General features: G+C 41.2%; 1 protein-coding gene across 10 annotated transcripts in view; it reads left to right on the forward strand.

The window, feature by feature from the left end:
- KCNMA1 (potassium calcium-activated channel subfamily M alpha 1) overlaps positions 1–20,516 on the forward strand; it is a 762,160-nt gene that overhangs the window by 584,102 nt on the left and 157,542 nt on the right. For all 10 annotated transcript variants that reach the window (XM_038010350.2, XM_007962879.3, XM_038010343.2 and 7 more), the window contains exon 15: positions 13,342–13,451. In XM_038010350.2, the coding sequence (XP_037866278.1) occupies positions 13,342–13,451 (110 nt within the window). The remainder of the gene's footprint in view (positions 1–13,341; positions 13,452–20,516) is intronic.

Genomic DNA, 20,516 nt, shown 5'->3' on the forward strand with positions numbered 1-20,516 from the left:
TGTTAATGAAAACCCATCCAGCAAGTGCAGCTTTGCCCAGGGAGAGCCCTGCAGTGGCGTTGACTGGAAGAACAGCTGTGTGCTGGAATGAGTTACCTCAGTGGATGGAAATGTATTTGACTTGAACTTGCTTATGGGACAAGTGAGCATAGGGACAGGGAGGGGTCTCTTTACCCAAACAGGATCACAGCAAGTCCTCTCCCTCTTCCCATCGTATACCAACTGCAGGGTGATGGCCTGCCTGGCAGTTTTCTGGGGATGCTGAACTACAATGAGTGGTAAAACATTCTAGAAATGCAACGAGAAATAGAAAAGTGTGCTTCCCAGAACTCTTATCAGGAGGCAGAAAGTTTGAGATCACTTTGAATACTTTAATAAGGTATTTGAGGGAATACTTTGATAAGGCTTTTGGGCTAGGAGGGTTGAGTCCCCTCCTCCCAAGTGGCATGTTCAAGTAATGACAGATGTTTTATAACTTGCTTTCTAAGAAGCATGGGTCTACTTGACTGCAAAACTTTTCTTTTGCTAAATATGCAAAATTGGGCTCAAGATTGAATTACTAGGGTCAGTAGAGTCTGAGGATTCTAACCAGGGATCATTCCTCTCTCTATCACCCCACCTAGTGCTCTGCCTCTCCTCCAAATACAAACTGGACAAGTATTTTTAAAAATAATATTTTGAACAAGTACTTTTATGTTTTTATTTTTTTTTAAGCACACTCATCCTGTGAACCAAGGATATGCCAGGTATCCATTCAAAATCAGTCTTGGAGGCAGGGCTGGAAGTGAGTAGCAAAGCCATTTGATAGGAAGGAGAATGAGAGATAAGAATAGTGTGTAGGGAGTACTAACTGAGAGATGTGGGCAAATGTCTAGTGCAGGAACTACCAGGAGCTAATTCATCCTGATTATCAGGGTCCTGCTTGCCCAGGGCTCCATTCAGAAAGCCAGGCTGGGTGATCCTACATCACGTTAATGGTGTTACCCACACATGATCCATTTTCTATTTTGGGAGATCATCATGTCTCCTCCAAATATCAACTTCTCCCTTATCATCATATCTACCCAGAGTTCACTTGCTGGCCATTAGGAAAGTCCATGGGTGGTAGGGAGGACCTCCAGAGAACACTGCTATCTTTTGGGGACAAACTCAGGCTGCTTAATGTTTCTCTTCAATTCAGAGAACCACTGGATGATCACTGATGTTCCAGCCTTTTCTGGCAGCAGCTAAGCAATAGGAAGCCATGAATCACAGGCCCCACATCTAATTGGCATAGTTTCTTTGTCTGAACAGTAGAGCTATCTTGCCTATCATCAGCATCATCAGCATCATCACTATCACTCATTACTTACAATGACAGCTGACATTTATAGACTGTCGACAAAGTACACACTCAATAAATGCCAGGTTTTAGTATGATGAGAATACATGCTCACCTGTGCATAGCAAGTACCCCACAAATGTTAGCTATTTGCCAGGCACCCTGCTAAGCACTTTACATGCACCACCTCATTTCGGCTGCCTTCCTAGGAGGTAGGTACTAGTGTTGCTCTCGTTTTGCAGGTGAAGGGAATTAAGGCTTGGCGAGGTTATGCTCCTTGGCTCAGGAGCACATGATGAGGCTGGGATTTTTTGATGCCAGAGGCTGCATGAACTTAGGCACTTCCCTACTGCACTCAGTGAGCACTCAGGATCACGGTTTCCTCCTCAAAGGAAAACTGCTAAGCCCAGCTAAATACCTCAGCAATTTATAGGCTGCCCACTTTCAATCTCTGAACCAAATATCTTTTTGATGAGGCCTAAAATCCACTCTAGGAAACCGCAGAAGGGAATTTCTGAAATTGCTTCTAACTTCCTGTGAAAATATTCTCTAACTGGCAAGAGATTGTCCAGATAACAATGAATACACAATAAAGCTGGTGCTTCTGCCTTTGCTACCTGGCTCACAAATAACCCATTTGGCTTCCCAATCACTCTGATACCTAAAACTAGCAGAATTTATGCTCGCGGCTGGAATGGCTCTGTTCAGCCAGAAAGCAAAAGTTTATGACCGAACCCTTTGCTCTGAAATGAAATCTAGTCTCTTTGGCGCGACTTTATTAGGCCATATTGTACAGCGATAGGAGGCATAAGTACCCAGAATCTGCTGTCACTAAAACGGGACTGGGTTGGCAAGCATTTTCGTCCTCACACTCAATACTGTGTCCTAAAATGGGAAAGTTGAATAGAAATTAGGGATGCAAATCAGGGCTGTTTTCTGAAACTTTATTTTTAATTGAATTCAATATAGTCATGTCATTGCTTCTGTATCTACACAACCCACATTCCAATGGAGATTAAGCTATTATTGGGGTCACTGCATCAATGGAGAGAAACTAAGTAGGTAAATCTGGACCCCTGAAATATTATTTAGGCTAATTATCACAACAGCCCAAATACTTGGATACACATCTTGTGCTTAATTATCTAAAAGCTTTCTCTCTAACTGGCTCCAATATCTAGCAATAGTTCATGGAAAGCATTCTTTTTCATCTCCGGTTCAAATCCTTTAGGCTGTAATCTATTCTTCTGAATCTCTGATCCTCAAGGCATCAGGACAATACTTGCCCCTTATTCTTCAATGTCTTTGGGAACAGCTGCTTGCTTCTCAAAGTGTGGTCCTTCTATGGGAAGCATCAGTATCATCTGCGAGCTTGGTAGAAATGCAGACTTATAGACTTGACCCCACCCCAGGACTAACGCATGAGAAACTGGATTTTACCAAGATCGTTGGGTGATACACATGCATATCAAAATATAGAAAGCACTGGACTCCATGTTTCAAAGGACTTATTATTAAGTAAGCCCTCAGACACATCCACAGGTGAGACCTTGTCATTTGTTAACAACAGTGGATGGTGGGATTCTCACCAAACTGTCTAAAATAGTAAAGATCCTTCAAGGGCATAGGCAACTCTCTAGTTTTTTGTGTTATCAAAAGCAAGCTCCTCATTCCTATGTGGATTCAAATGTTCTTTCTAACTCCCTTCCTCTTCTCCCAGTTTTTTTTTTTTGGTAAAGATTGTTTTGGCCTCAATTTTAGAATTTAGGAGTAATGAACTTGCCAAACATCACCTTCCCTGGGCTCAATCTACTTCCTGTTGAATTGTTGTTTGACTTTACTTTAGAATCCAAAAAATGAAGACAAGGAGAAGACAAGGAGGGCTGAGTCACAAGGGGAAGATAGAATAGGCATGAGATGGGGAGGGACGGGGCTTCCTCTCCCCAAGAAATGCAGGCAGGACTTCTAGCTAGTAGGAATAACTCCAGTTAGATTGGTGGCAATATACCAGTTCTTGAGAGTTTTGTCTTTCAAATTCAAGCCTCCAAGTTATTGGATTTAGAATTTAGAAAACCATAAGCCACTTGCTAAGAAGCCCAAGATGTTCCGTAATGAAAAATTTCCCAGAAAATATTGTTCATAGTAAGAAGTTTTTTTGGAAGTGTAAAAATGATCCAGTTATACGTACTCCCTGGTAGATCCTAAGAGTGCAGAATTTTTTTCCACGCTCAGAAGCAGAATTGGTTGACTTCATGTCCCACTAAATGCTATGAAGTTATTCATGCTTACTTATGATTAGGTGCCTGGAAAAATTGTTCTTGTTTGTTTAGGTCTCTTTCTCCAGTTTTATCTTGCTTAGTTCAACTCAGCAGATATTAACTCAGCACCTCTTATTTGCAAAGTACTGTGCTGCTTGTTCTAGAAGATACAGAGCTGAGTAAGACAGCCCTTCCTTTAAGGAGCTTTCAGTCGATACGGAAACGGAATTCTACTTCATTGTAGTTCTCTTCAGATGTCAGGGGAATCAAATGCTGTGATGGTACTTAACGCTAATCACCACACATGGAGCACTTACTAAGTGCCGGGTACTGTTCTAAGCATTCTGTACTGATCATCTCATTCAGCCCTCACTGCCTCCTGAGAGATGTGTGCAGTTACTATTCCCATTAAAGCAGGGACAGCACAGCACATTGGTGAAATGAGGAAAGGCCTCAGAGAGGAGGTAGTTTATGACTTGAAAGTTAAAGGAAGCAGTGGATTTTGACAATTGAAAAAGGTCATAGAGAGACGTATTTGTGATAGAAGGATCAAGGGAAACAGAGATTTCAGGGTGGGAAGTCAGGAGAGGAAGTTTTTAGATTAGCATATCCCATCTTCTTGAGCTGCTTCTTGAAATAAAGGATTCTGTGATGAAATATCATGTTCCAGCCGGGCGCGGTGGTTCACGCCTGTAATCCCAGCACTTTGGGAGGCTGAGGCGGGCGGATCATGAGGTCAGGAGATCGAGACCAACCTGGCTAACATGGTGAAACCCCGTCTCTACTAAAAATACAGAAACAAAATTAACCGGGCATGGTGACGGGTGCTTGTAGTCCCAGCTAGTCGGGAGGCTGAGGCAGAAGAATGGCGTGAACCCGGGAGGCGGAGCTTGCAGTGAGCCACGATCGCACCACTGCACTCCAGCCTGGGTGACAGAGCCAGACTCCATCTCAAAAAAAAAAAAAAAAAAAAAAAAAAAAAAAAATCATGTTCCCCCCTTGGAGATTTACAATTCCTTTTATCATGTTAAATACTCTAAGGAGCATTGCACTAAAAGTAAAATAATAAAATTAAATAAAACAAGTTGGCTTTGTTAAATTCTGTGCTTCCCAAGTTTATTTCATTCATTCAGAAACTATTATTGAGCTGTGACTATGTTCCACGCATAGTTCCAGGCAGTGGAGATTCAGGTAAAAATTTGTGCCTTTGATATTTCCCACATTCTAGTAGGGGCCACTACAGAATCCCCTTCCCATTCTCCTTTGTTTCAGATAACACCTGCTATTAAGTTTTGTCAAGTTCATTCTGTGAAGTATTAGTTGAGAATAATTCTGCCTTTCTGGAGCAGGGGAAATCGTGGGAAGTTAGATTTTTAAGACAGAGTGGTGCCATGTTGTGAACCAGCACAGTTCCAAGTGTGGTCCATGGTCCATGGATGGGGACTGTGAGCTGTTTGATACTCATCTATGATGAGTTAAGTACAGAAGATGAGAGTAAGTGCTTAGAAACTTTCAGAGCAATTGGATGGATTAATTTTATATGGGTTGTGAATCTATGATAAAAATTTTGAATTTGTACCTCACGTATTATCTTTTCATTTTATTTTTTTGTAATTCTTATTGATTGATTGATTGATTGTCTCATCATGTTGCCCAGACAGGTCTCAAACTCCTTGGCTCAAACGATCCTCCTGCCTTGGCCTTCCAAAGTGCTGGGATTACAGGCATGAGCCAGTGCCTGGCCTGTAATTCATTTTTATTAGATTTTGCAAAAAAATTGATATTAGAAATAAAAGCTAAACCCTGGTCTCTCACCTCAGATGGGGTGAGGAGGGCTGCCCTGGAAAACCCTACATATGAAGCTGAACTACCCTGAGGTTGCTTTGGCAGACACCTGCCTGAAAACATTTACTTCCTGCTCAATTTACCCAAATAATTATTTTCAGTGGTATTTTTAAGAAACCTTATTATTTGAAGGACATGTAAAGATGTTCTTTACTATTAGCAAGGTTGCAAAACCAAATTCCTATTTGGACAGAGAGTGAATAGACCCATCTTTAAAAAGGTCTCTTAACTGTAAACATATAGAGAAACAAAACATTTCTCTATATTGGAGAGAAAATTAAGGAGAGGGTGGCAAAACTTTCTACGCGTTAAAAAGAAAGGACCAGTTTTCTGCCACATGTGTAACACTTTAAAAAAATTTCTCAATAATTATTATTTTAAAAAGTTCTCATATCACTCTTGCTGTTAACCCCTCCTTTACCTTCATTTCCTCAGGCACTCTGTCTTTCCAGAAATAATCCTGGTTGGGATAATGGAGTGAGGGAAAATGCCATGTATTCTGGCACTGTCTTTTAATTTCTCTCTGAACACCTCATGTGGGCTGATTCTTTTTTCATAGTGTCTGATGGAAGAAATCTCATTTGATAGTCTGCAGCCTACTTGTCTGAGAGTAAGAGATTTGGCCCAAGTCCACTCCGAAATTAATATTTGGAGTCGTTTATTTATTTGTTCATGGCTTAAGCAACCAGTTTTCTGGCATTCCATCAAATCCCCCCAAAATTGTTTTAACTGACCTTGTCCTGAAACCTTTGGAAAAATCTGAGATCTTTTTGTCCTATTCACACATTCTGGAAAATGCTGTCTGAAATAGGCCATAATTGTGGAATGCCAAATTGTTATGGAGTCCCTGAAATCCAAGCAACTTTCAGAAAGGCAGCTGAACTGAGTCCACATCCAAGAAGTTCAGCGTTGAGATGCAGTTTGGCACAGAGAAGAAATACATTCTGAAAAGGTGCAAATCACTATTCTCTTCTGCTTTCTTCCTTTGGCTTCAGCTTGATCACTAGTTTGCTCCACCCCAGAAAACTGTGCAGCGAGGCATTCTCTGTGCTGGCACCATTTGGACCTCAGCTAGCAAGACTCAAACATTTCATTTTGTTTATTCTATGAATTGCTTTCAGGATTTGCAATTATGCTGAAGAACGAAGAGGTTAAGAGGTGGAGAAGGAGATAACCACATGCCCTTTGATAAAAAGTGGGGAAAGTTTGTTGACATTGGAACATAGAGGGAAATAGAGGAGGAGAGAATCTGACAAGTCCCATGATGAAGTCTTCTTAATGCCTTGCTGGCCTTAACATCGTACTTTTCAGCAAGAAATGAGAAAACGCAAGATTCAATTAAACTTTTCCCCTTGACAGAGCATGCTGTTGAGGAATGGATACAAATTTCCCCCCATCCATTTTAGTAACCAGCCCAAACATTCATCAACTAGAGCCCATCAATTTTGATTTCATGTTTAATTTGTAGGCAAAGACTTGACACATTTTGTGGGGTTTTCTTGGGGGGTAGGGTCAAGATAAATATGTTTTAATGGCATCTGAGATATGCCAGTCAGTTCATATGACTGCATTCTGTTTCAGACAATCTTATTATAAAGGACAGTGACAATGTGTTGTGTAATTTATATATATATAAATATTCATTCAAATGTGGCTAATTCTTATTAAGCACTTCTAAGATTTAAAACTGTGGATCCTTTACAAGAAGAATATTCACTGAAAATTCAGATAGACTTTTTTAAAAACAGTAAATGTAATAAGTTCTTGTGAATACACTAACCTTCTACTAACTGTTTTGGGCAGTGTTAGTGTGTATATGTTACGACTCATCTCTTCTTATTGCAGCTATTAACATAATGGTCATTGGTTTTTTATAATCTCCTTTTAGTTCTTTACTTTTGATATGCATACTATAATATATATTTGGATTAAAAGAGTATGCCTGTTTTCAATTAAATAAGGACTGGTATATGACAGTCTTTGGAATTATTTGTATGACTTCACGGGTAGAGATGGACTTTTGCAAGATTATTTGGCTGTAATCAACACAGTTATTCAGACTCTTTACTGGGTACAGAAATCATGACGGCTGTAACACACTCCCAGCCAGGAGAGTTGAATTTTTCACATTCACCGGGCTGTTAGCATTAGAGAAACACAGTTTCACTCTAATCAGAGGAAGCATAAAAAATAAAAGGCATCATTACCAACCCACCATTAGTGACACATGCGGAACCTGGGATCAGGAAGGTGTGACTTCCCACGGAGCCAAGGCTGAGGTTTCCAGTTGGAGGGTATATTTGATGGGGGAGCTGTCTGCCCACGGATTGGTGTGAGACTATTTGCTTGGGAGGTTCAACTAGACTGGTTGAAAAATTAGATAATGAAGAGTAGATAAATAAGACAGTAAGAGGTGTAGGCAAGCTAGTTCATTGGCTCAATCCCCTGTTCTCACTGATGATCCCGTGTGTATTTGATGAATAAGGACCCACAGAGCATCACCTGCTCATCTTTTGCTAGGCACTCTTCTAAAACAGCTGGGGTTTGATGTGACAGCCAAAGGATAAATTGCTGCCTCAGGAAATGCTCTGCCTTTGACTGATTGCTGAATGGCTGGCAAATTAATTCTGGCACCTTTCCCTAAGTCATTTTGGTCCCATTCCTTCATTTTTTCTGCTGAGAAGTGTGTCTTCACATTACAGTTAAAAATACATTGACAACACAAATGTGGGGAACAGCATGTACTATTTTAGGAAAGAAGTTGTAGGCTAGGAAGGTTCCATTTTGTGTGACAGAAACCACACTTTTATGCTCTGAGAGGAGGCTTGAACCACCCTTTCAGCTAGAGCCAAAATGGATTATTACTCCTTGCTAGATGTCTCTTAAAGTCATGGGCTACAGAGTTTGGGCTTTTGAGTGCTTGATGGGCTTTGGTTTTGAAATTTGATATTTGCCTCTTAGGTACTTGTACACAGCAAATCCTCCCCATCTGCCTAAATCCTAACCCCTCTATCTTTGTGTTGGATGGTTAAGAGTGTGAACTCTGAATCCTTTTTGTACCACAGATTCACTTTGTGACTGTCAGCAGGTTTCTTAACCTCTCTGTGCCTCAGTTTTATCATCTATAAAAGGGGAATTCATAATGACAGTAACTCCCTTCACCTGGTCCAGATTTCTTTGTTCACTTTCATTTTCTTAGTATTAAACACAAGGTTTTATTTATTTATTTTAGAGACAGGATCTCTCTCTGTTGCCCATGCTGGAGTGCAGTGGTACAATCATAGCTCCCTGCAGCCTTGAACTCCTGGGCTCAAGCTATCCTCCTGCCTCAGCCTCCTGAGTAGCTGGGACTACAGGGGTGTGCTACCACACTTGGCAAATTTTTTAATTTTTTGTAGAGACAGGGTCTTGCTGTGTTGCCTAGGCTGGTCTCAAACGTCTAGCCTCAAACTTCCTGCCTCAGCCTTCCAAAGTGCTGGGATTACAGGTGTGGCCAAGGATTTAAATTCAATATATTTTGCACTGACTTTTTTTTCTGTCTAAGAATGCATTGTATGAGAAATGTATACTTTTGTTTTTGCTTTTCAAAAATAAGTCGAAGATATCACACTCGAGACTTAGAATAGTAACCTTGATAGAAGGTGACAATTTCAGCCCTTGGGTCGGTATAAAGACTGAGGTTCTGTTGCTGAGTTTGTGATGCACTATGATGTCATGACTCTGGGTTCTCACTCCTGACTCGTCTGATGTGATCGGCCTATTCCTGTCCTTTTTCTGGCATGACTTAAGGATTAAATGGTCTCAGTATTAATTATAATTACTGATTCTCCTGCTCTTATGTTTTACATAAAGGTTTTAAAAATCTTTTTAATTGTGATAAAATACTCATATAAAATTTGCTCTTAATCATTTTTAAGCAGGTAGTTCAGTGGTACATTCACATGGTTGTGTGACCATCACTACCATCTGCCTCCGGAACTCTTTTTATCTTGTAAAATGGACACTCTGTCTCAGTTAAACAATGACTCCCCATTCCCTCTCCCTCCAACCCCTGGCAGCCACCATCCTACTTTCTGTTTCTATGCATTTGAGGACTCTAGGTACCTCATATAAGTGGAATCATAACATAGTTGCCCTTTTTGTGATTGGGTTATTTCAATTAGCATAATGCCTTCAAGGGTCATCCATGTTGTAGCATGTGACAGAATTTTCTTCTTTTTTAAGACTGAATAATATTCCATTGTAAATTACCAGACTTTGTTTATCTAGTCATCTGGCCATGGACACTTGGGATGCTTCCACCTCTTGGATATTATGACTAATGGTGCTGTGAGCATGAGTGTACAAATGTCTCTTTGAGATCCTTCTTCCATTTCCTTTGAATATATGCCTAGAAGTGGAATTACGAATCCAGTGGTAATTCTATGTTTAATTTTTTGAGGAACCACCATACTGTTTTCCACGGTGGCTGTGCCGCTTTACATTCCCACCAACTACATACAGTGCTTGAGAAGATGACAGTGTAATTCAATTAGCAATTTTAGCCTCTTTTAAAAGTGAAATTCCTTACCAGAAACCTCAAAAACATATTGACTATCCATATGGAAATAGTGTTAAAGATGTGGAAATCTTAAACAGATGGCGATGACAACGGATTTAAATGCCCCAGCATTTATTCAGTTGATTCAATGCTACTAGGTCTAGTGTATAGAGGTTATCTGCAGGTCTACACAAGGATGTGGAAGAGGCATTTTGTTTTCTAGAACATTCTGTACTTTTTTCTACTTATTTGACTTTTAGTCCTCAAGCACTTCTGATTAGCCACAAAGGCAAACTTGCAGGAAAAAAGATATGGAAAAATCATTAAAAGTCAGATATATGTGGTCAGGTATATCATAATCAGATATATCTGGTGCTTTCTCCAGCAAAGATAAAAATCTGGGGAAGTAAATACCAGTTTTGATTTAATCAGAAACTAGAACAGATCCTAAGATGAAAAATATATGCAATCAATAATTGCTGAATGAATGACTCAATAGAACAATTTTTGCTAAATTCAAAACAAACATGAATGACATTGTTACCCTACAAAGAATATGTTCCTTCTTATTTAAAAAGTTTAGTGATTCACCTACAATAAAATTTGGTATAAAAAATAGCTTCATTAGGACACAAAGGCATGAAATTCTGACCAAAACTAAAAGAACCTTGTTAAAACCACATTAATTGAGGAATACCACCAATGATCGATAATAAAGGTTTATATTTTCATTATTTTTGATAATCAGTTGTTGTATTTAAATTAGACCATAAACAACACATTATAAAAGAACACATATGAAAAGAATAGGCCAAATTCTTTTTCAGGAATACTATTTGCCCATAAGGCTCTAGTATAGGGATTTATAATTAGTGAGACCTCATATAGTATCCCATTCATTAATAAAACAAATTATGCTAATACTGTTTCCCAAATATTCTATATTCCAACATTTTTTACTAAGGCAGATTAGGCTTTCTTCAAATTAGTTAGAGTTAGTGACCTTTGCTTATAAGTCAAGCATATCTTTTATTCAAAAAAAATGATTGAGATCCTATGGTTTGGTGAAATTAAAAAGTTCATGCTTAGCTAAACACATTGCAGTTAATTTTTAAAATCATACCATTTAGCAATAGAATTGATTGAGTGACTTTTTTTTTTAAGGACCCCACTCTGGGGAAGGCCAGTTTGTAGATAAACAGCTCATACCCAGCAGCACTGCCTAGCTAATGTCTCACCTGTGGGAGTAGGTTGGAAGCAGCTCAAAAAAATGAAGTTAACCTACGTAATCTAATCACCCAGACTGAGCAAAAAACCAGACAGAAAGCACAGAGTCAGGGAGCCTTCAGTTTATTTCTAAATTTTTTCCGGCTTTTGTATGCTGGAGTGTCACCAAGTAGATGGTAGGTGTGTCCTTGCCCACTGTTCCTAGGTCCCCTTCTGATCCACTTGTTGCATTTCTCCCAGTTAACTGACAGGCCACAGGCAAGATGCCTTTGAATACAACATCAGCACAAGACGTTCTAAAGAACCACTTCCTGTTGGCTGGCGGGGTGGCTTCCTCTCATCTTCCTCTTACCCAAGCCCCCACTGGAAGGGAAGCCTGAGAGGTTGCAGCCAAAGACACACAGCTTGCCCTCCTTCCCTCAGGGAGGCCTGTGAGATCCCTAAGCTCCCAAAGTGGCTCAACATTCTCCTTGTAATTCACCAGTTTCTAAAGATTGACTCCATTGTAAGCCCGCAGCGGTGGTGCACGCCTGTAATCCCAGCATTTTGGGAGGCCGAGGCCAGCAGATCACTTGCGGTCAGGAGTTTGAGATCAGTCTGGCAAACATGGTGAAACCCTGTCTCTACCAAAAATACAAGAATTAGCTGGGCATGGTGGTGCACACCTGCAATTCCAGCTACTCAGGAGGCTGAGGCAAAAGAATCTCTTGAACCCAGGGGGCAGAGATTGCAGTGAGCCGAGATCCCACCACTGCACTCCAGCCTAGGTGACAGAGCAAGACCGTCTCAAAAAAAAAGAGAACATTTACTACACCGTGAAATCCTTCCAGAGATACCTAGCGTGAAGAGGGTTGCTGGGAAAACCAACTAAACTTGACTACTTAGAGAAAATGCATATTTTAATGAAATTTGGAGCAAGACCTCTCTGAAACTACATTTTACTTTTGTGATACTCCTTTTGAAATTTGGAGCAAGACGTCTCTGAAACTAACATTTTACCTTTTGTGATATTCCTTGTGAGGTCATAAAAATCTGTCATTTCGTGCAAAGTAGAAATATACTGTTTCATTATAATATGTACATGCTCATTATAAAAGCCTTCGACAATACAGGAATCTGTAGAGAAGAAAGTATCATTCTACCATTCGGAGGTAATAACTGTTAGTGTTTTGATATAAAACTTCCTAGATTTTTTTTATAGCTTTACAAACACTCAGATAACTATAGGGCATCGAAAAAATAGGATCAGATTATATACACTATTTTATAATGTGCCTTTTTACAGAATTTATACATGAACAGGTATACATTTTCATTATAATTTTTAATTGCTTCTTAGTATTCCATTGTATGTGTGCCATTTATGGTTATTTCCCATTTTTCATGAATAGAAAGGATGTTCTTGTATGTTTTTTTAACCTGTGTTTTCCTGTTTCTTTGCTATGAATACTTAAAACGGAATTGTTGTGTAAAATACCATGTACTTTTACAAATTTTGATAATAATTGCAAAATTGCTGTTCAAAACAGTTGTATCAATTTCCTTGCCTACTAATGTTGTGGGTGAGTGCCCATGTCTCCACACCATTAGAAGTCATACAGATTAAAGACTGGGTACAGTGGCTCACACCTGTAATCCCAGGACTTTGAGAGGCAGCGGCAGGAGAATCATTTGAGGCTGGGAGTTTGAGACAAGCCTGGGCAACATAGCAAGACCCTGTATCTAAAAAAAAAAGAAAAGAAAAAAAATCGCCAGGCGTGGTGATGCACACCTATAGTCCCAGCTACTCCAGAGGCTGAGGCAGGAGGATTGCTTCAGTCCAGGAGTTCAAGGCTGCAGCAAGCTGTGATCCACTGCACTCTAGCCCAGGCAACAGTAAGACCCTGTATAAAAAAAAAAAAAAAAAAAAAAAAAAAAGGAAAGAAATCACACAGGTTAAAAAAGAAGTGGCATTTTAGAGGGCACACATTTTATGAATTTAGGGTCATTGAGGGCTTTATATGGGTGCAGAGGCTGTGTTCCTGATTGCCGAAAAGGTCGCCATTATCTAACCAGCGCATTCATTTGTTTGCCTGACAGTATAACTCAGGTTTCCCTTTTACAGCCCACCGTCATATTTTAAACTCTCCGCATGTGTTCCTTTCCTTCAGATTGAGGAAGACACGTGGCAGAAATACTACTTGGAAGGAGTCTCAAATGAAATGTACACAGAATATCTCTCCAGTGCCTTCGTGGGTCTGTCCTTCCCTACTGTTTGTGAGTAAGTGACCATTAACTGGATGCTCTTTGGCTCTCAGGGATATCGAATGTGCCCCTTGCAAGAAAGCCTCCCACCTCTGCTGGGTACAGTCGGAGCACTTGACAATTGCTAAGGGTATCCTGTGTGCTCGGTCCCATGTGAGGAACAGAAGGGTGGGTCATTACATGGTCTCCGCCTCGGGAATTTCCACTGTCCCCACTTTTCTTGACAGGCCTGAGAGTCTTGGACTTGGATTCATCATTTATGCTAACTTATGAACTACAGTTATCCTGCATGCCTCCTGTGATGTAGATACATTTATGAACAGTGGCATAAACCCCTGCCTATCTGATTCTAATAGGGCAAAACAAATCTTGCCAGCCCCTCAATGAAAGGAATTTTAATCTGTCTTCCAATCAAGTCTGATCATAGAGACAACAGAGAAGCTACTGCAATAAAGCCATTCAAAGTGCTTTTCACCCTTTGCTGAGGAAATGTGGAACCAAATATACAGAAGGAAGCCTTGAGCCCCCACAGAGGCAACTGCCATGTTATAATAATAACAAGTCTTAGCTTCTCTTTCTACTGGCTCAGCAGGATGGATCAAAGCCACCTGCCATGGCCACTGCAGGTAGAATAGATGGTCACCTATGGGGGATGACCTCAAGAGCTCTAGGTGTCTGCCGTGAGGCATGACAGTGCCTCAGATTCCTCACTTAGAATCCTCGTGTCTGTAATCACGGCACTTTTGGAAGCTGGGGTGGGATGATCACTTGAGGCTAGGAGTTCAAGACTAGCCTGGTGTCTTGAACCAGGTGTGTGGTGGCACACACATATGGTCCTAGCTACTCTAGAGACTGGGATAGGAGGATTGCTTGAGCCCAGGAGGCTGAGGCTACAGTGGGCTATGATTGCGCCACTGCACTCCAGCCTGGATAACAGTGAGATTATATCTCTAAAATAATAAAAAAAATAATAATCTCAGATGTTGAGTTTAAGATGAACAGGGTCTTTGTGCCCATTGAAAACACAAACTCCCTGAGGTTGGTGAAACATTAAGCCTGATCTCCTGACACCTTAGCAAAGGATTTGACAAGTATTCTTCTCACTGGGGAAAAACAGGGGGATCTGGGAGCTCATTGGGCTGAGGAAGAAAAGCCATTTGCTTGCACTTCCTGCCTACTTACAAACCAAATCACCTTCCCGAAAGAGAGGTCTGAAGACATCCAAACAAAACCGATTGGGCTTTACCACAAAGGAGAGGACAATCCTGGGTGCCCTTGGCCTCCTCTGTATCACGGTTTTCTTTCTGTATGCAGGAGGGAGGGAGGCGGAGCGCTTGGTGGCTTTGTGTTTACCTGGAGCCTCCTGTCACTGAACACAGCAGGTGCACTCTGTCAGTCCCTGGGCCCAGACCCTAAGCAATCCAAAATGGTTTGGCTGTTTACTGAAATTTCTCACCCTGTCTCTAAGCGAAAGTTTAAATGCTAAATGGACTGGAAAAATGAATAGGTAATTGATTCCGAAGGAGTTATTTTCTGAAAATGGATGCCCTATTGTGACTCCCATGTGTGCCTTTCTTTGAGAGCTATTTCTCTTCCTGCCACTGAGAGGAGTTAACCATTCAGAGGCATTGGGTCCTGGAACACTGAGGCTGTCCCAGGGGATCTCCCCCTCCTTGGAGCTTGGCCTGCCTAGGATAGAAAGCCCCGGGGGAAAGCAGGCTTTTTAACGGAAGCTAGTTTTATAAAAAGGCAATTGAAGCCTTGTCTTTCTAATATGGTGGTGGTCTGAGCACAGAGACAGAGCTGCCAGCGCCTGCAGGGAGTCTTAGGCTGGTGAGGGCGTCAGCAGGGGCTCCGTCAAGCCCCCTTCCTTGGCTATGGAGTTTCCCTGGCCTAACTGGTGTTTGTGTCTAACAAGAGTGCTCCCTCCTCAACCCCCAGGCCCTTCTTGCTTTTCCGCCCTTCTCTTACTCTGCTCCTGGTAACTGAGTGGGTTCCTCTCACTGGTAACTTGAAGGGTTAGGACTGCTCCCCCTACAGGCCCTAAATGAGATACTTACAAGGTACGTTTGACTACATTAGTGTTTAATTTCATAAAAACTAATTGCTGATATTTCAAAATAGTGGTATGTCACGTAAAAACTAGATTTCTGGCTTCTTTAGAAAATCTAATGTGACAGTGCAAGACCTACATTTCCTCTGAATGCTAACTGGCTCCAGTTTGATGCAGCAAAGGGGTTAGTGTAGTCATGTAGTCACTACTCCCTGATACCTTAAACCAGACCAGATTCACACATAAATCCCAGGCCTGGCCCTGTGGATGTGTGAGTTTGCCAACCCTGACCCACTGGGTGGTATGGAACTTCACTGGCCTTCAGCCAGGTCAAGAGCTGGCACTAGTGGCTCTGTGAATATTCCCTTTGATTGATTTTAGTATTTAGAACATGTCCCAAGGAGGAGACAAATTGTTGTCAGATAATTTAGTATTTGCTCAGTAAAGCTTCTGGGATATATATATATCCCACTTCTGGGGGGTTATATATATCCCAAAATATATATATATCCCACTTCTGATGTGAGTGAGAATGTGTACAACTTAGTGCTATTATTCGTTTAATACAATGATACAGCAGAGGTAGAAATGATCAATAAAGGAAGGACATTTAATGAGATTTAGGAACATCCCAAAACATTGAAGCGCTCCTCAAGCATTTGATTATCTGGAGGCTTAATTATCTGTGTTTTCTACTTTAAATTAAAGAAAAGCCATAACTCAAAGTTACCAGCAGTTTAATGATAACACTCTTCAGTTCAGGTTAATTAAAGCACAGCCGTAATTAGAGTGTAGTGTTGTACATCACTGGGCTGGCACGTAAGTATTTTCATTACAGTAAGAATTGGCTATTCAATTTCAAAATGACATAAAGGATGCCAAAATATATTTTAAGCTGGTTCACGGAGAAGAAAAAGAATTGGGGAATATTCTGAGTATCATAAAGCACAGATAAAATATACAGATTTTCAGAGCAGTGTCTGTAATTATGCGCTGCACTAAAACAATATGCAGCCAATAACATCTTAAAGCATGGAAAGAAATAAATGTGCTTTTTCTCTGGGCTGGCAAAATGCTCCCTTGCAGGGTGGGATTGGGAGAGCTTGGAGTTTTCTCAGAAGCTAGGAAAGTCATTCTATGAAAACATATGGGAGCAGGATGTAGGGGTGAAATTTGAGGTGGTTTCCCAAGAGAACAGGAAGGGGAACAAAAGAGGCAGTGGGGTCAGAAGGTCCTGCCACCCCGAAAGCTATCTCTGTGAAAATTTCAAGCCAAGAGATTCTCAGTGTAGCCTTCAGTCTGTGGCTGAAGGCCCAAGAGCCCCTGGCAAATCACTGGTGTAAGTCCAAGGGTCCAAAAGCTGAAGAACTTGGAGTGTGATGTTCAAGGGCAGGAAGCATCCAGCACCGGAGAAAGATGAAGGCTGGAAGACTCCACAAGTCTAGTTCTTCCACATTCTTCTGCCTGCATTATCCTAGCCATGCTGGCAGCTGATTAGATGGTGCCCGTCCAGAGTGAGGATGGATCTACCTCTCCCAGTCCACAGACTCCAATGTTAATCTCCTTTGGTAGCACCTTCACAGATATGCCCAGGAACAATACTTTGCATCCCTCGGTTCAATCAAGTTGACAATATTTAACCATTACAGGTGCTTACCCCAATTTCCTTCTCTGAAATAGGAGTGCTATGACTTATCTGTCAGTACTGGTTAATGTCTTTTCTCCCTCTCCCTCCTCTCCTTTTCCCTCTACCATTTATCTTTCTCATTGAATATAATAGAAGCACTTAGAAAGAAAGAAACACATTGCGAGCTATATGTGTATCCAATTTATATTTACTTTTAACCTTTAGGAAATTCTCTTGTCAGTCAGTCACCAATTAACCAGATATTTAATGAATTGGGATATGTGCATCATTGTGCCAAGTTTGGTGCCACTTCTAGAGGAAACTGCCTACTAGATTTGAACAAATATGTGTGCATGAAAAGGCTAATAGCAATACTTACAAATGCCAACAAATGCCAAGTAAAATATTCAGTTTGCCTGGGTTGGCTGCCTCCAGAGTTTACGGTCTGGCTAAGGAACATCTGGCTAAGGTACCCATCCTCAGAAGACCTAGGCACCCACTGATAAGTGCTTTGGTAGATGCACACAGCTGGGATAGAGATGCTAAGAGTTATAGGGACATCTCCCTGTAGGCTGGGGGGGACATAGGGGTGCTTCCTGGAAGAGATGACATTTGAGCTGTGTCTTGTCAGGAGTTTTGATTCAGATGGGGGATAAAGAAGGAAGAGGATATTCTAAGTGGAGACTGCGCCACATAGTACCATAGGGAGCTCTCTCAACACGTAGGTCTCCGAGATTTTCCAGTTAGAGCAAATTGATTTCCTCTTTAGATGAGAGAGAGAGATGCATCAGATTTATTTTGACTTGTGATTTTTTTTTTTGGAAACTGATAACAGTATTTTTTATGCATACTTGCAAAAGTGAGGGTGCACTCCCCTACCCCAGGGAAGGCAGAGGGGAGGGGAGGGGCTGGACAGGGAGGAACTGCAGGAAACCACAGGTTCAGCAGTTGGGCTGCCTCAAGAACACTGTGTTCTAGGTTCTGAATTTCACAGTGAGCTTGTTAGTCGGTCATTCATCATTTGCAAAATATAAAAGCTGAATTGTACCTGGTTTTACAGCTCAGAGGGGATTAGGACAAAAGATGTATTTAAAATATGGTGTGTGTCTCTCTCTGTCCCTCTGCAGCTGATGGAGCAGTTAAAATTCAGATTTGCTGTGGAGTATTTAATGCCTGGGTAACTTGGCGAACTCCAATCAGATCTTCCCCAGCTGTGCTGAAGGGCAGGAGTTCTGTCCCCAAGCCCAGGGGCTAGTATGGATGCTACTGTGCTGGTTTAAGAGTGTAGGGGGATTCTCTATTCCCTCCTCTACTCCCTGCATTCAGTGTTCCCCTCCCAAATTCAGAAAATCATGCTCTCAACCTATGTTGTTTTGCACAGACAGATCTTTAAAAAGCAGCAGCTTGGGGAAATTTAAAATTTAAGACCGCCTGGAGAAAGCTGGGCCTCTTGCCCAATGAAAACTGTAGCTAGTTTAACTTGAGTTCTGTGAAATCATTAGTTTTTAGAGAAAGACATCCAAATTTGAACATGGAGCAGAAAGAAACCAGGCAGACCCAATTGTTATATGGTAGATTTCTGTAGCCTGACTGCAAAAATGAACATTTTAAGTGCATTTATGGAGAGACTCAGATCTCGCTCTCTCTCTCTCTTTTTTTTTTTTTTTTTTTGAGACAGAGTCTCACTCTGTAGCCCAACCTGGAGTGCAGTAGTGTGATCTTGGCTCACTGCAACCTTGTCCTCTGGGGCTCAAGAGATTCTCCTGCCTCAGCCTCCCAAGTAGCCTCTAGTCCCAAGGTACTAGAGGCATGCACCACCACACCTGGTTAATTTTTTTGGAGTTTTAGTAGATACAAGGTTTCACCATGTTGCCCTGGGTAGTCTCGAACTCCTGAGCTCAGGCGTTCCACCCACCTTGGCCTCCCAGAGTGCTGGGATTACAGGCATGAGCCACTGCACCTGGCAGATCTCATTTTTTATAAAATATTTTCCCCTCACAGAACTGGCTCTATTCATCCACTGGTTTGGGGAGTACTGTAATTAGGGTTGAACATATATGAATAGAGATGTGAATACAGTATTGGTGGTTATTTCTACTACAGAGACCCAAGAGGTGACCTTCTATGTGCTAGTGAATAAACTGTTGACCCTAAAGTCTATTGAAATCCTCAGTAACAGGCTACTGAGGCAGTAGTGGGTCCAGAATTCTCTACAGAGGGGTCAGGGAGGGAGTCCTGTTGGAAATGGGGTGGATGCTTGGGCTTTGACTCAACATTGGGTTCTCATAGCAAACACACGGATTTTTCTTTCATTTTATGTTTCTCATTAATAATAATAGCAAGGCTCTCTAAAAATGCAGTTTCTTCACACTTTAGGCAAAAGTTAATTGTCTATATTAAGTAATGTATTTTTAAATTCTAGAGTCTTAGGTGTGCTAGTGGAGATGGTGTGTCTGTGCGAGTGTGTGTGTGTGTGTGTGTATGAAAGAGAGAGAGAAAGAGAATAAGAAAGTGGGAGAGAGGGTGAGGATATTCTGAAACCTTCCCCCTCCACTCCTATCAAAGCTTCATAGAGAAATAGAGTCTTCACATTTCCATGAACGTTTTAAATCACTTCTATTTTCTTGGTGCTGAGTCTTAGAAATCCTGATGTTTCAAAGTTTCTTTACCTAGATATTTTGATTTCTAGGACCTGTCATTTTAAATTAAAGCTCCTGAATGTGAATCTTTTCCATTTCAACCCGTTGATCCAGGAGACCTGGTTTCCCAACGTGCAGTGTTTGTATCCATATCTACTTCAATTGCTTGTGCCAACCTGACATTCCCAGGGGGCCTCTGGATAGCTGAAGAGGGGCTGGTGCTTCGGGTGGGGCTGGGTTCAGGGGGAATGATGACAGTTGCTTCTTTCGTCCTCCCTCATCTGACTTGTGGGGTGAGTCCTCTTCAACAGCCCCAGACCTCCTCTTTGTATGTTCTTCCTGAAGGTGCAAACTCTATGACAGGTTTCCATGTTTAATTCACACCAGCAAGTAATCTTTCCAGTCAAGGGGGCTGATTTGATGGCAAGAACAATTTATTTCCCTCTGGGTAGGCAGAAACAGTTGGACTCTAATTCTTAAGAGCCTTTGTTCAGGAACATCTGGGTTGAAACTACTGTAGTTAACAGATGATGTTGGCAGTAAAAAAAAAAAAAAAAAAAAAAAAAAAGGCTTTGTATAATGTCGTTGTCAAATTTGGTAGACCTCTACTTAATAATTATCAAGAAAGCAATCTAACTTGTTATTACAACAGTTTTATTGCCGATTGCGGGCTTAAGACCTTTTTGTGACAAGTGGCATTTTTTCTTGAAAAAAGAAGTCATTTCTATTCCCCTGTAATTATTTTTGCAACCAGCAACAGCT

The sequence above is a fragment of the Chlorocebus sabaeus genome, chromosome 9 (genome assembly GCF_047675955.1).
Source record: "Chlorocebus sabaeus isolate Y175 chromosome 9, mChlSab1.0.hap1, whole genome shotgun sequence".
Classification (NCBI taxonomy): Eukaryota; Metazoa; Chordata; class Mammalia; order Primates; family Cercopithecidae; genus Chlorocebus; species Chlorocebus sabaeus.